Source organism: Spermophilus citellus (genome assembly GCF_964194105.1).
Source record: "Spermophilus citellus genome assembly, chromosome: 2".
Classification (NCBI taxonomy): domain Eukaryota; kingdom Metazoa; phylum Chordata; class Mammalia; order Rodentia; family Sciuridae; genus Spermophilus; species Spermophilus citellus.
Window position 1 is genome coordinate 74,590,369 of NC_138183.1, and position 13,077 is coordinate 74,603,445.

The following is a 13,077-nucleotide window of genomic DNA, read 5'->3' on the forward strand; positions in this document are numbered from 1 at the left end:
AATTTTTAGTCCTCTTCACACTCCTAAAGCAAGTAGTTACAATCATTTAACCAATGAAGCAGCCAATGCAAACAATTTTACCCTGATGATATTCTGGTCCCAAGGTCCATAACCATTATACCCCACTGCCCTATCCTCATCAAATGCAAGGCTTACTGAATGGTTAGATTTACAAAAGGATTATAGCCCAGTGAAACAGCTAATTCATCCTAGCAAAGCTGGGTGCTAGAGGTACAAAGATTGTTTATTAATAGGAAACAAGATAGTGTTGTTTTTAAAAAATCTGTGCACATTGCAAATACTGTCTGAACTGAGGGAAATATTTAGGTCTGAATCCAAGAGTCTTGGCAGAACTGAATCTACAAATCTTGCTTCTCCCTAGTGATGCTCTGACAAAAATCAATTCCTAAGTCCAAATGTTTCTTATAAAAAGTGATAATATTCATGACAATCTCTTGCTACTACTTTCACAAACTGATATAATTTGAAGACCCATTATCTCCCCATCTCCCACACACTACATTCCGACTTGAAACAAGATTTAAATTATATATTTTTTTGTTGACAATATGTAGGAGGGGGTAGAGCCTCATTTTAAAATTGAAAAACTTTCTTTTCTAAATACCATAATTTCCAATTCTACTGTGATTTAGGTCTTCATACTGAGGGAGGTACTACCTTCAAATCAACACATGGATTTCTACACACATCTTTCTTCACTTAAAGCAGAAGTAGCAGCACACTAGGAATTGACAAGATTGAAGGGTTAGTATTTCCATGCCTAACTGAAATGGTTTTGCTCTTGGTTTCTGTTGTTCCAGGGAGCAAAATTACATGTAACCATTATTTGTCCTTCTGTATTACCTGCAAAGACAAAGTTCATGGTCATCTTCTCTACTGCTTCTGTGAACAAAAATTATGCCTTAAGTCACCGATTCAAGTACAACATGGATAACAAAAATAGGTCATAATTGAATTTCATTCCTTTCCAAGTTTTAAGATTGTTTTCGATCCTGAAGATTCAGATCTTCAGTAACAAATTGTCCATCATGTGCCATACTTGAAAATTTTTCAAATAACTCATGATTCTCACTTGATAATCAAGTTCAAGAATGGCAACAGAATATAAATTTATAATACAGCCATGCAAAGTCTGTATATACAACTATAAAGTTGAATATGAAACATTTTCTATTTTCCCCTTTAGGATTCTAACTAAAGCTTAAAAACCCAATGAACAAGTGGAAGTTTCCCTCTGTACATGGCTTTTATTATTTACATAATACAATATAGCATCAATGCTGAAGAGCATGATTATGTGCAATACATAAATATGAACTATCTGTACACATCTGCAGATCTAACTCAGAACTAAGGTACATAAAATTAAAAGCAAAATTGAATGCTTTAAGAATAAAAGTAAAAACTAGGACTGAACACTGCAATAAATCAGAAGTAGTGCCTCGTGTACATACTTAACTATTTACAGATGGAAACAGGCATTACCACAACACTAATCTCTATGCTCATTTATATATAAAAACACAAGTTTCATACATCACAAAAAAACCTTCCATTATAACACAGAAGTGATATTACCAGACAAGCATCAGTGAAGTATACTGCCTTTTCTAGTTGTTATTGTACAATGCTGTAGATAATGCAGCCCATGCAATACACCCAAGAACACTAGAGTCCTACACCCAAGTACAATTAATATGATAAAGCAGCCCTCTGCAAGTGGTGCTGGATACCACTAAGAAGTCTACTGCAGCCATGTTGGTTATGATTTTCCATGCAGAAGGATACAGTTACATTAAGAACTGAAGTCTTTAAAAAGCTTTAAACATTCTTTCTTGAACCAAAACATTCAACAAAAGATGCACATGAAAAAATAACTGTTCGGATACCTTTGCAACTTAAAATTCAGATGCATGTTATTCAATAGAGCTGCTGTATATGAAAACCAAACAGTTTTAACTTCTTCTTGTAAACAAATTAATCCTAACGCAGTTCTGTGCTACACGTTTTTAGTAATGAGAATAATGCAGGTATCTTCTGGTGCAGGCCAGCACAGTAAGCTTCAAAGGTTACCTCAAGACCGAGTTGTTGGCTTGATGGTTTTACTTTTAACCAGCTGTGATGTTTACCTTTCACAGAATGTCTTATTTGATAGCTTTTATAAGACCAATTGAACCAGGCTTACATATGGCACCAAATACTGATTTCATGGGAAGATCTGATCCTCCTTACAGCATTCTTCCTGCTTCCAAAGAACATGTGAAAATTAAGAAGGTGAAGTTAAAACTATGACAGAAGTAGACTGCCAGTCCTTTTCTGGTGTACCATTTTTAAAAATATACAGGCACATAACACTAGCCAAAGATTATACCTTGATTACATTCCCAAAAGGCAGATAATGCTGCAAACATGCAGAGATTTCATTTATTTTGTTTGGCACATGGGAACTAAATTTTGTCCCTATTATTTGTGTATTTCAATTTGCTGTGCAGATTTTTATCCAATTTTATTCAGGGGAGGGCATATACATTTTGTAGGGCTGTATCTATCCAATTCTGCCTGTAACAAACACCCAAACATTCTAAAATATCAATTATAAGACAGACAAGTGTAAAGTAAAACTCTGGAGAACATCAAAGGAAAATGGCCATGCATCTGCTCTTTAATGTTTTCCTACGATATATTAAAATAAAAACAAAGTTTCAGTCTCTTCACAAGTAGTAATTTATATTCTCTGGATTTTTTCAGCCACAACAACTGGATTCTCTTTTCTGATTTTTGCTGCAGCTTCTGCTTTGTAATCATATGGACAGTTGTGCTTGTCAGAATAACGGTGAAGTCCACAAAACAAATTTCCACATCGGCAGTCAAAACCTGTACAGATGAGAGGAAGCAGGGTAACTCAGGAACTTGTAGCAATTAAAAAAAAAAAAAAAAAAAAAAAGCCTTACTATAAAAAAGAAATCATATTTTCATTGCTTTACAACATGGAAGTTTGTCAAATCTTGATGCAGTCCATCAAATTTAAACTGTCAAAAAGCTTTAGCCTATTTTGATATGATGAGAAATTCAAACAACTACAATTATGTCTTACCCTCAAAGGGCAACAGACTGTTAAAGAAATGTGCTTAAGCCAAATCCTATGAAGAAAATAAAATGGGTTATCTGTCAGTTAATTCTACAAGGTTCCTTCCATCAACTCCTATAGATTAATAATACAGTGTAGAATTTATACCGGTTGACCTGAATTCAAAATATAGCCCTAGGTGCGCATGGCACACACTTATAATCCCAGGCAAGATGATCAAAAGTTCAAGACCAGCCTCAGCAATTGAGCAATTCTGTCTCAAAAAGCGACGGGGATAAGGCTTAGTGATAAAGTGCTCCTAGGTTCAATCCTCAGTACCCTCCCTCCCAATCCCAAGCATATATCTACTTCTACTATACCATGTGGTAAATGGTAGTATTTCAAGTGAAAACTAAATAAAGTCAACCATAAATTCTGAGGTTTCAAGGAGACAAGAAAAAAAGCATTTCATACCTAGTTCAAAGTAGGCAGACAAGTTAGTTCAGTTACCTTTTCCCTAAGAGTTACAAAGGAAAGTATCAAAAGTGATAAGTCTTTGTCAATCCAAAAGAGAAAAATAATTCAGAAGCCTGAAGGATAACAATAATCATAACATTAGGAAAACAGATGGAAATTAAACCCAATTTCTTAACTAATTAAAATCTTAACACTGCTGTGTCCTTCCTAGCCCACTATGGAAAACTTTCTCTCCCTGAAAGTCTTCAGTGACCAAGAGCTCTTTAATTGCAGTCAGTAAAATATACATTCTTAAGCGTTTGTAATACCTGTAAGGCCAACTTTCTTTCTACACATGAAACATCTGTTCTTCTTTGGTTTGGGTAACTCAGGAGCTTTTTCTTCACTTTGAGAAGTACTGGGCTGAGAAACTGATGGACTGGGCTGAGTGACAACTGCAAAAAAAAGCATAAAAACTAAGAGATCTCTCCAGAGACCACTGGCTGATAATGATCTAAGTCAAAAAGAAAAATATTTAAAAGGAGGAACAAGATTCATAGAATGTTTAAGAATCCTTTCTTAAAGTCTTCCGCTTGAATGACAAAACTTCTTAAAGTCTAAGAATTTCCTGGCAATTCCTAGACAACTACTTGGCTCCTCTAAAATTTTATAAAATCACCAGTTAGGATATTCCTTTATCTCAGTCTTAACAAGTCAATACTAGAAACCAAAATACTAATTCTATTTTTTGGAAGACCTGGGGAGATTCTGCTTGTATGCTTAGTTTTTCTGTATTGCAATTTCCTAAACATGAACTTCTGAATTAGGGCAGCTGGAATTCATTACTTAGATAGAACTGCCAACTTCTAAGGTACCTGGCTATAAAACCATGTTGGTTTTTATGCTGATTACCTCAACAAATTTTGACAAAGTCCAAACCATTTATTCCGAATCAAATTAGATCCAAAAATTTTAATGAAATCACTTTGTCATTTTCACAAGTCACATTGTTAGATCTGCAAACAATCTAGAAGTGCTTGTAAGGTTTTGATTTTAGAAAATTAAGGATTCTACTGGTAGAACAGGATTTTTTTTAGTGTTACTTTGAGTAGTGAGATATTATCTACAAAAAGCCCCACCTTTTCTCCACTTCTAAAGCTTTAGATCACATTTATTGATAGAATTTATCACATAAAAAAATGCAGACTGCATTAAAGCACATAACCCCACTGGTTCTTTAAGACAAAAGACCAAAAAGTACTTCATACATAAATCCAACTATACCTTAAACATTATAAATTTTTAAAGTTTTAATGTTGATCAAAGGTTTAAGAATAGAAAAATCAATGTATATATGTAATGCTAAAATTACTGCCTATTCATTATTCTAGCACTACTGCTATTTGCCTATCCAAGCTTTTATAGCAGACAGATTGGGTTAATGTGAACTTAAAACTGCCCCAACTTTTCATTTGCATTAGCACTATATCCCCACTGGAATTCATACCTAATACCTGACTTAATATTCTATCTACTACTATTTCTTAGTAAGCTACTATTACAACCTTAATATAATTCTGATGGTATGAGGGTAAACAGGAGTATGAGAATGGTGTCAGCCATTTCTCTGCCCCCACCTGAAAAAAGGAATAGTAAGTTCCTGAGACATAAAGAAGGGAATAGAGGAAGAAAAGTGATACAGAAAGAACAAATAGTAGAACAAATAGTGAACCACAGTATGTCTCTCAAGTAATAATAGAAGTATGTATTAGCTACAGATCTAACCAAAACATGCTTCCAATGTCAGCAATTAAAAAAAAAAAAAGTTTTTTTTTTTCCAAAAGATGAAACTCCTTTCAAAACATCAAATATATAGATTCACCTGCCATTTGATGGCCAAAATATTTGACTCTCACTTAAAGAGACTGACAACAGTACAGATAAAACTGACTCCAATGTTAGCAAAAGCAAGCCTCCAAAGAAAATTACACAACCACTGACACTATTTTTTCCACAATTTATTTTTATATTGTATTCCATCACCATTTTACCGAGAAAGGATGAATTGATTTAAATGAACTTTGTGCACATAGCTAATTCTAACAATTCAGTCTTGCAACATTAGGGCACTTTTGGCTGTGCTACAAACACAGCCTCAAAGTCATGACCTGTTGAAACCCAAAATGCCCTTCCATACTGAGCTTTAAATTCCTACAAAATGAGACAGGGATCCTGTTCTTTTTACGTTTAGTATTCCATAGGTTCTCTGCTTGAATGTTTTCTACAACACTGACAATATCAAGACTGAATAGTTATTGCTCTTGACCATAGAATTTTTCTTTATGGTCTTGAAAAGTTTAAGTTTATTAAGTTCTCAACATCCAGTCTCCAGATTATAATCTTGGTGATTTGTAGGCCTGGGGGCAATTAATGGAGAAGAGAGCAAAAAGTATAGCTGTTTTATATTTCAAGATACTTTAAAAGATAGCAGTTCTTTATTTGGTCTCTACTTCATGGCTCTCCCTCCTCTTTGGTCCTTCAATGGGAAGGAGAATCCCGCCACCAACTTTCTCTTGTACTTCCAAATCCAGAACTGAACTCATATTAAACAAAAAGCATACCTGGCTCTGACACCTCTGTTTTCGGGGTAGTTATTTTGTCCTCTCTTGAAATGCTCATTTCTGTCATTTGTTGAGTTACAGGCAAGGCAGCCACAGGCACATTTCTATTTGAGTTCAAGCAAACAATTATTTTTAAAGATGTTAAGGGTACTTCTTTTTGAGATAATAAGTTGTCATTTCAACTTTAAATTATATATTATTTCCAACATGATCAAGTGGAGAGCTAGATAACCTGCAAAATTTTAAAATATTTTGGATGCCCAGCATAAATGGTTGAGAAGAAAGCAATCAATTTGATAAATGGCTCATTAACTTAAGGCTGATTATTTGTATAAGGTCACCATATGCTATTATAATCAATTAGGAATTTCTAGCTATGCCTATAATTCAAGAACAAAAAGAGCAGCTGTGCTAAAATACCTTTGTGGCACTATAACAGTCTCTATAATCCCTAAACTTCAGTTAGAAGGAAATTAAAATACAGCTTTCAAAACGTAAGTGTCTTTGAAGGGTTTCTGGAGTACATTGTGATATACATCTTTACTCAACCACCTAAAGAGTCAGAATTAAGGGCACTGGATTTTTTGTCCAATACATGCAAAGCCAAGGGCATCTGATAGATTAACATATTTGTTAGTACATGGATACAAACATCTTGATTTCTTCCATGCCTTAGAAACTCTTAAAAAAAATGTTCAACCTTACCTTGATTTTTCAGATGTGCTGCCAGCAGCACCTTCACAGTTGTTTAAGCTAGCCTCTGCTCTCTGTACAGATGCAGAATCTGAGGTAGGACTGTTGGAACCACTGGCTGTTCCTATTTAAAAAAAGGAATTTGTAAGAAACAAATCAACATTACAAAAACTCACTTAGTGTCAACTTAATAAGTAGTAATACTTGCATTTAATTAGGTTAGTGATTTAAGCACTTTCACTTTGCTGCAATCCTACACTTGAGTATCCAAACTAAAAAAAAAAAAATTTAAAGACATATCCATTGAAAACAATTATGAAACAAAACCTCAAAAATGAAAACCGAAAAAGCTAAGAGATGCTTGTAGGTAGTCATTCATTCCTGATGGATGCAGTCATGTCAAGTACTTGGGCTGCTGCTTTAATTTTAAGCTCTTGTCAGGTCTTCTCTCCTTGGGCTTTCAGCATTCTCAGTCTTGGGCCCCAATTTCTGGTTCTATATTTTCTGTCCACCAGTTCTTCAAGTGTTTTCCTTGGAAATAACTTACCCATTGGGCTCATTCTGCCACTATTCTGCTGCCTCTGAAGATGTTCTTTGTAGCAAACAGAACACATTCCATTTGTCCTAGGATTTCCATAAAAGCCACATCCTGTACTACACAGCATGGGCCCTGGGGTCTGGTTAGTCTCCTGAGCCATATTTTTCTGCTATAAACAAAACAAAACAACAAAATTTTAGTAAGCATGTCACCAAAATAAATTAGCAGAATACAATAATCAGCATACCTGTTATTTCTAAAATACCAATCTATTACTAACAAAACCCCAAATTGTGTTCCATACTGAGCAGACAATTAGGAATATTTTGTTGCCTTTATAAAACAAAGAGCATTAAAGGAACTGTTTCAGAACCAAAAGGAAATTCTACCCTTAAGTACCAAAATTTATTATTTTACCTGTTAACTATTCTTTGCTTCAATTCACAGTCTGCCTGCCTGCTGGATACCAGGGTTGTTTTAATCAACAGTAGAAATTGGTATTTGGACTTTCTGCTCCCCACCACTACAAGTGAACCATCCCAAATGATGTCTTTTAACTTTGTTAGCTGAAAATATTAGAGGGAACTTCCAAATATGGTAGGGGAAAACCTCAATCATAACTAACCACTATTTCTGTATTTATTAGTGGTTCTTTTAACTAGCTGAATATTGATTTCATCTTAAAATTACATCGACATATTCTGGTGCCATCAGTAATCTGACAATTCTGTGAGACAGGAATATGATTTGTTTAAAGCACCTTTTAGCACCATTTATTAACCATAAATTTCTGAACCAAAGGCTTTTCTAATAACATTTGTCATCCTTATACACGAAAACCTTTCCATGCTCAAATTCAATATATAAAGCAATATAAATGCATAATATTTAGTTGATGGTTAGTATTTAATGCTCATTTACTACAGTGAACTTTAAACAGCAAGCATACCCTTTGCTTTTCCAGAAGTCTTGTTAGAATCAACATAAACATAGTAATGTGTTAAATTTAATAAGTTTTCCTCTGGTAAGAGAAAATACTGTTTAATTTTTTTTTTTAATTGTGTAAAAAGCATTATTTGAGAGCATCTGATTAAGGGAAATATGCTCTAGCTTGTGGTGGTCACTCATTTTTCCAACTAAAACAAAATATAATTTTTGTTTAAGTATTCTTTTTGCCCTATTGCGGTTAGTGCATTATAATTATACATAATAGTGGAATTCTCTGTTACATATTTGTACATGGACATGACACAACAATATAATTTAGTCAATATCATTCCCCAACATTTTCCCTTTCCCTAGTCCCTTTCCTCAACTTAGTTACTGGCCTCCCTTTGATTTTTATGAGACACCCTCCCCACCATTTCCTTTTCCCTCTCTAGTGAAAAACAATTTTGACCTGGCCAGAATTCTTACAATTATTCCCCAAACATTTAAAAGATAGCAACCTTTCCTTATTAGCAAAAGGACTCCATATTTCAAGCAAATCAAGCTTATATGGAGAATGACCAAGATCCACAACTGGCTTAAAACAATGATTAATTTAGTTGACAGTGTCTCTTTAAATAGTAAGTAGAATTTAGCTGACTCATTTTAGAGCAGGGTAAACATTTCAACATCACTTAAAGTTTAATAAACATTTTTAGTTGACTTTTTCAATGTTAAAAATATCAAGAGCAAAAAAATTATTCATATAATGAATTGTGTATTTTCATTCCCATCATGCACAAGTAAACTGCCATTTGAAAAAAGTTGGGTCATTCCCTGAAGCCGGGTTTAGAACTACGCTAATTCACTTTCTGTCCTAGCTTCCAGTGTCATTTGGCATAGGCTTTAAAAGCACTGTCCTCAATTTAAGCCCAACCAATTAAACCACATGAAATGATTTTAATATGAATAAAATATTTGTTTATATGGGATTTCCCACCTAATAACAACCCATTCTGACAAAGTATTTCACCTTTCCTCTTCCTCAAAATCATCTACCTTCAATTCACTGAAAATAAATTTTGAACTCAGTCACAGAAACAATAGGATGTTAATTATTTCCAGGGCTTCCCATCTTTAGGTTTTTCCCCCTAGAAAGCCAGCTTTTTAAATGCCATCACATGTGCACAGCTTGCCTTAATATTTCTCAGCAGCTTAGATCACATGGGAGGGTGCTTCAGCCTGTCACAAGGCTGCAATGTGACAGGCTGAGCTGGATGGAGGCTCTCACATAAAGCCTAGTCAACAGGGGCCTCTGAAATCAGCTTCTATTTATATCTCAGAGCCTGACAACTCCTACACAACCTCAAGAACTAAAGATGCAACATTCATATATAGAAAATAAGAAAAACAAAATATGATTAAGGCTGCCAGTTTTTTCTAATAGGGAGGATTAGAGAACAATCGCAAATCCAATCTAGAAGACCCAAGCATCATTAATCACTCACAAAGCCCCAAATGGTCAGGACTGCTTACAAAAAAACAAGCACAGTGAAAAAGGAATAGAGGCATAAAGAATTCTTATGTTTAGAGGAAACCATTTGAGCTGGGGGTGAGTGTTCACTATTAGCATTCATTTCCTTTCTGTCTTTAAAAAATATATACCATTACTATTTACCACCTTTAAAGTTGTTAGAAACTTCTGTATTCATGGGTCATTCCTATCAGACATAGAGGAAATGCATATTTTCTGTAAAGTTTGTAGCTTTTCCAATTCATAGTCTAAAAAACCTGCTGTGTAACTAAAATATTCTCCAATCCAAAATCCGAATAAAAGGCATTTACACCTCTGAGATATAGTTGTTTCAGATACATATGGTGTTTTAAGACGTCAAAACCCCCCACTCACCTGGAGTTGAAATCTGAGTTCTAGTACCTAATCTACCAGTAAGCCAGTGACCTTGGACAAGTCCTTACTCTTCAGATCTGAATTACTTCTGCTAAGAGTAGCTTGATTAAACTTAATGTCAGGCCTGAGACAAAAATAGTGAACTACAACCAATCCTTCATTTTTTGGACATTTTAATAAAAAACTCAAAAAATAAAATTGCAACATTTTCATCAAATGGAGTCCCCAAATCTGACTTAAAAAAAAGAAAACCTTAGAAATGAGAAGCAAAATGAAATTTATTTAGATTTTTGTAAGTTTGTAAATGATTCGAAGCCCAAATGTTTAAACAAGGCTGTGACCTATATACTACTTTATCTTAAATATCTCCTCGGGCAATAATTCTTGGGATGGATTTAATCAATAAAGGTATCCCGACCCATACCTCAAATCACAGATACATGAAGTGCTTGGAAAGCCAGCCCAAAATTTCGTGTTCACCAGCTTAAATGCATGAAACAAAGAGAAAGGTGCTCCACTTCCTCCATGAAAAGACTCTTGGGGGAGAAAACGCAGCGACGTTGGAAAAACTAAAATACCACGAAGAGCTCCCTAGACTCCATGCTCCAGCGGATTTAGAGCAAGTTTGGGTCGCACTGGCCCCCCCATCCCCCTCTAAGGGAAGGCCTCACTCAGGAAAGCCCAACAGGGCCTTCTCCCAAAACCACTGAGTCATGCAGAACGGCAGCTCTGCAGGCCCTGCCGGCCCCTCTCCCCGCCTGGCTCGCGCTGCCGCGACCCCGAACGGCTCATTCGAGAGGAAAAGCCTGGCAGAGCCGCGGGCAGGGGGCCGGGGCGCGGCTGCAGCCTCTGTCTTTGTTTTCGCGGTCCGGCTGCCCACACCGGGCGCCGCCGCTGCGGGGGGCCGGGAGCGACACGCGAGTCCGGGGCCCTGCCCAGCCGAGGCCGCACGCCGGGCATTGTTCCCGACCGTGCGACTGCGAGCGCGCCAGGGGCGCAGGCAGTCGGGCCCCGGGCCACGACTACAAATGACGCCTCCGTCTTTGTGCTTCCTGAGCTGGCGGGGAAGCTTCCTTCCCCGGACACCGCCATCCGCGGCCCACTCGGGCTTCGCCGCAGGCCCCGGCCGCCCCGGCCCTCCACTCTGACCCCCGGCCCAGAGCCCGCCCCCAGCGCCGCACCACTCACCCTGCGGGGGCCGGAATGCAGAAGTCGAGGTCGCGCGCGACGCCGGCGCGATAGGGCCGGGCCGAAGCCTCCGGGAAGGACGAGCCGGGCGCCTGGAGCCGCCGCCACGGGCCAGGAGCGGGTCGGGGCCGCAGGCGGAGGTGGTGGCGCCGCCGCCGCCGCCGCGGGGTCCTTCTTTGTTCCTGCAGCAGCGCCGAGCGTGGCCGGGACACGCCGGAGCTCGGGAAGTGGGAGGAGGGAAGCGGGGGGGGGGTGCAGAGGAGGAGGCGGAGGGAGGACCGGAGGCCGCGGCTGCTAACGCTGTTCTAGGAGCTCGCCCGTCGTCGCCTCACGCCTCCACGGGCGGCCGGGTGAGCCGAGAAAGGGTTGAGTGGAGCGCACGTAGCGAGGTCGGGGCGTTGTGAGTGTCCGCCGAAGGCGCTTTCCGTCGTTTCCGCCACCGCCGGGGAAGCTGCGCGGCTCCCGGCAGGGAGAGAGCGCGAAGTCCTGATGCAGACAGCTTCGCGATCTGGCCGACTGACGCTAGCTCTTCGCCCGGCGCTCGGGCAGTGAGGGAAAGGGGGGAGGGGGGCGGGACCTGTGCGTCAGCGAAAACCCCGTCGGCAGCGACGGGCAGCGCGATTACGTCACGGACCCGAGGCCCCGCCCCCGGCCTTTGGTCACGGGCTCCGGGGGCGGAACGGAGCCTGATTGCGCGTCCTCCTCGCCTAGCGGAGTCACTAGCCAGGCGGCCGACCCCTGGGTGGAGCTGGAAAGAGCGAGTGCAGTGGAGGATGTTTCTATTTTTAACTCGATTGTCCGCCTTCAGCCTCCCTCCTTCCGATTTTCTCACTCGAGCCCGTTTTTCAACGAGTTCTCACGCATTGTTTCAAGCCCTGGGCAGACGTCCTCCCCACCCCCGCTCTCTACCCAAATATTAGATTTCGCCTCCAGGAAAGGACCCTTGGCTTTTGGGTCTTCTGTTTACCAAACCTCCCACTCCATTCCCCGCCCCCGCGTCTTTTCAGTTCCAAGGTCCAACCTGAGCCTTGCCCTGACGCCTCCCGGAAGGCGCGGGCCGGGCGGTGCTCGCTGGCTTGCTAGCTCGCCCAAGGTCACGGGTGGTTGTGCAGAGTCAGGAAACACTGGGCGGACTGGCTGCCAGTCTTCGGCCTGGCGTCGCTGTTCTGAACAAACTGTTTTGGCCAGCCTGTAAAATCCCTGGAAATGGACTATTCCAGCAAAGGGTTGTGAACTGGGAAAGCACCAAATGTTCTGCTTAAGAAATGTGGTGAAGGGACAAACAAACTAGACCTGAGACCAAGATTTGCAAGAGGTGAAGCAGAGCTTTGGTGCAGGAGCAAGTTCAAGAGGGGAGGGATTAGGCAGGCGATTAGCAAAGAGGCAAGGGGCCCGACTTCTGTGAAAGAGCTCCAAACACTGAACCTTTTCAAAGCACTAACAAAAACACATTCAACAGATCTATCCAGTTGTTCGAGTTGACTTGGTTCAACTCCAGCGCTACCAAGTCAGAAAGGACTGCTGAAATTTTCTGGTAAACAATCACCTAACAAACGCGTAGAAATAACGTTTAGGACTGTTAAGAGTCAGCATTAGAGTAGAGGGACAGACCCTTTCTGTGTTTCCCATTGGCTGATCAGGAAAAAAAAAAATCACA

General features: G+C 39.6%; 1 protein-coding gene across 2 annotated transcripts; it reads right to left on the minus strand.

The window, feature by feature from the left end:
- Nucleotides 1–1,248: 1,248 nt before the first annotated feature.
- On the minus strand, nucleotides 1,249–11,712 carry ZFAND5 (zinc finger AN1-type containing 5). Of its 2 annotated transcripts, none has more exons than XM_081279631.1 (6): nucleotides 10,657–10,793; nucleotides 7,406–7,565; nucleotides 6,871–6,982; nucleotides 6,166–6,269; nucleotides 3,874–3,999; nucleotides 1,249–2,895 (listed from the first exon to the last, which is right to left on the minus strand). In XM_081279631.1, the coding sequence occupies exons 2-6, from the start codon at nucleotides 7,554–7,556 to the stop codon at nucleotides 2,747–2,749; spliced, it is 642 nt and encodes a 213-aa protein (XP_081135757.1). In that variant the 5' UTR covers nucleotides 7,557–7,565; nucleotides 10,657–10,793; the 3' UTR covers nucleotides 1,249–2,746. The 2 variants fall into 2 exon arrangements, with proteins under 2 accessions (XP_081135757.1, XP_081135758.1); XM_081279632.1 differs by lacking the exon at nucleotides 10,657–10,793 and adding an exon at nucleotides 11,421–11,712 and having other exon boundaries at nucleotides 2,657–2,895.
- Nucleotides 11,713–13,077: the final 1,365 nt, after the last annotated feature.

Excerpts from the sequence above, each read along its gene's own strand:
- ZFAND5 (XM_081279631.1), bottom strand. The coding sequence starts at position 7,556 with ATGGCTCAGGAGACTAACCAGACCCCAGGGCCCATGCTGTGTAGTACA. Across the intron at positions 4,000-6,165 it reads AACAGAGGTGTCAGAGCCAG|TTGTCACTCAGCCCAGTCCA; the intron begins GTATGCTTTTTG and ends TTTTTTTTGCAG. Across the intron at positions 2,896-3,873 it reads AAAGAAAGTTGGCCTTACAG|GTTTTGACTGCCGATGTGGA; the intron begins GTATTACAAACG and ends TCATCTGTACAG.